The following is a 1,409-nucleotide window of genomic DNA, read 5'->3' on the forward strand; positions in this document are numbered from 1 at the left end:
CCCATGGGAAGACCATGCACCTGCACGAAGGTCATATACACTTTGTCCACGTCTGGCCGCTCCTCCCGGTCCACCTTCACACTGACAAAGTCCTCATTGAGCAGGCGGCCGATCTCCTCGTTCCGGAAGGACTCCTCCTCCATCATGTGGCACCAGTGGCAGGTGGAGTACCCCACTGGAATGGGGCCGGGGGCCGCCGTGGGGACCAGTGACTGGTTGGAGGGGTGCCAGCCAAGGGGGGCCTGACGGGACTGTGGAAACCCTGACCTCTGGTTTTTCTGGGAGGTCCCCTGCCCCCCACTCCCCATCCCAGGGAGGCCGGTGCATTACCTGAAAGGAAAATGGGCTTGTTTTCTTTCCTGGCCTTGTCGAAGGCTTCCTGACCCCAAGGGTACCTAGGCCAGGCGGGGTGAGGCATCACTCACGAGCCCAGGGTGTAGGAGGAGCGGAGAGCCCGGCCGCCCCAGGAAGGGCATCGGGAGAGGCCCTCACCAGTCCACAGGGTTGTAGGCATGTTGCAGGAGGTACGGTGACTTCTCACTGATGAGGCGGTTGGGGACCTTCTGGGGCGTGGACTGGGCGCAGTTGGTGCGGCTGCCCTTCCCTCCAGCCGGCATGGACACTGAACTGCTGACCGACACACTGCGGTCCTTGTCCCGGGAGGAGCCACCCCTGCACCAGCAGGTGGGTCAGGCCAGGGGTCTCCCTCCACCACTCCAGAGGCCCACTCCCTCCCACCCCTGCCCTCTGGCACCTCTCCCGGAACCCCCTGCTCCCAGCCCAACCCACCTTTCTGAACCACGGGGGAGACTGTGGCCTTTGTGCTCCCCCTTATGTTTTGGGGGGGATGAAGAAAGGTGGCTCATTGGGGGCTCCCTGCCAGGTTCGTCTCCCCCAACTTCTCGGCCTGGCGGTGGGAAGGATGATGACTGTGAGGTCAGGGCAAGTCACAATGGGCAGAATGGTTGTTCAGGCTCCATTCTCTCCCCCTAGCCGGGCCCCCTCCCCAGGATGATGGTTCTGGAGGCGTCTCTGGCATGCCTGGCGTGGGATCGGGCAGAAAGGCCGCCCGGTGCCGGTGGCTGGACAGGGCGAGAAGAGTTGAGTCTGGGACTGGACCAGGTTAGGGGCAATGAGAGGAAAATCAAGAGAGCACTCCCCACTCCACATCGACTCACGGGGCACTTGTGTGGGGCCAGGTCCCTTACCAGTCTGCCAGGACCCCTGGTAAATCAGAAACTGGCCCTGATTTCAGGGGGCTCAGTCTGGAGGGCGGTGCTGCAGGGTAGCCTAATTCATGACAGGCCCCTGCACCAATCAGGGCTGTGACAGGCCAGCCCAGGGTGCTGTCAGGCAAAAACCCTGACCTAGCATTGGGGTTCAAGGAAGGCTTCCTGGAGGAGGGGTCC

General features: G+C 62.7%; 1 protein-coding gene across 1 annotated transcript in view; it reads right to left on the minus strand.

Moving 5' to 3' along the window:
- Positions 1-1,047, minus strand: part of SPATA20 (spermatogenesis associated 20) — a 7,546-nt gene extending 6,499 nt beyond the window's left edge. Inside the window, exons 1-4 of the mRNA XM_006774225.2 lie at positions 790-1,047; positions 493-672; positions 331-395; positions 21-175 (exon numbers count right to left, since the gene is read on the minus strand). Coding sequence (XP_006774288.1) covers positions 21-175; positions 331-395; positions 493-672; positions 790-866 — 477 coding nt within the window. The 5' untranslated portion in view covers positions 867-1,047. The remainder of the gene's footprint in view (positions 1-20; positions 176-330; positions 396-492; positions 673-789) is intronic.
- Between the last annotated feature and the right edge of the window lie 362 nt (positions 1,048-1,409).

Source organism: Myotis davidii, unplaced genomic scaffold, assembly GCF_000327345.1.
Source record: "Myotis davidii unplaced genomic scaffold, ASM32734v1 scaffold327, whole genome shotgun sequence".
NCBI classification, from domain to species: Eukaryota; Metazoa; Chordata; class Mammalia; order Chiroptera; family Vespertilionidae; genus Myotis; species Myotis davidii.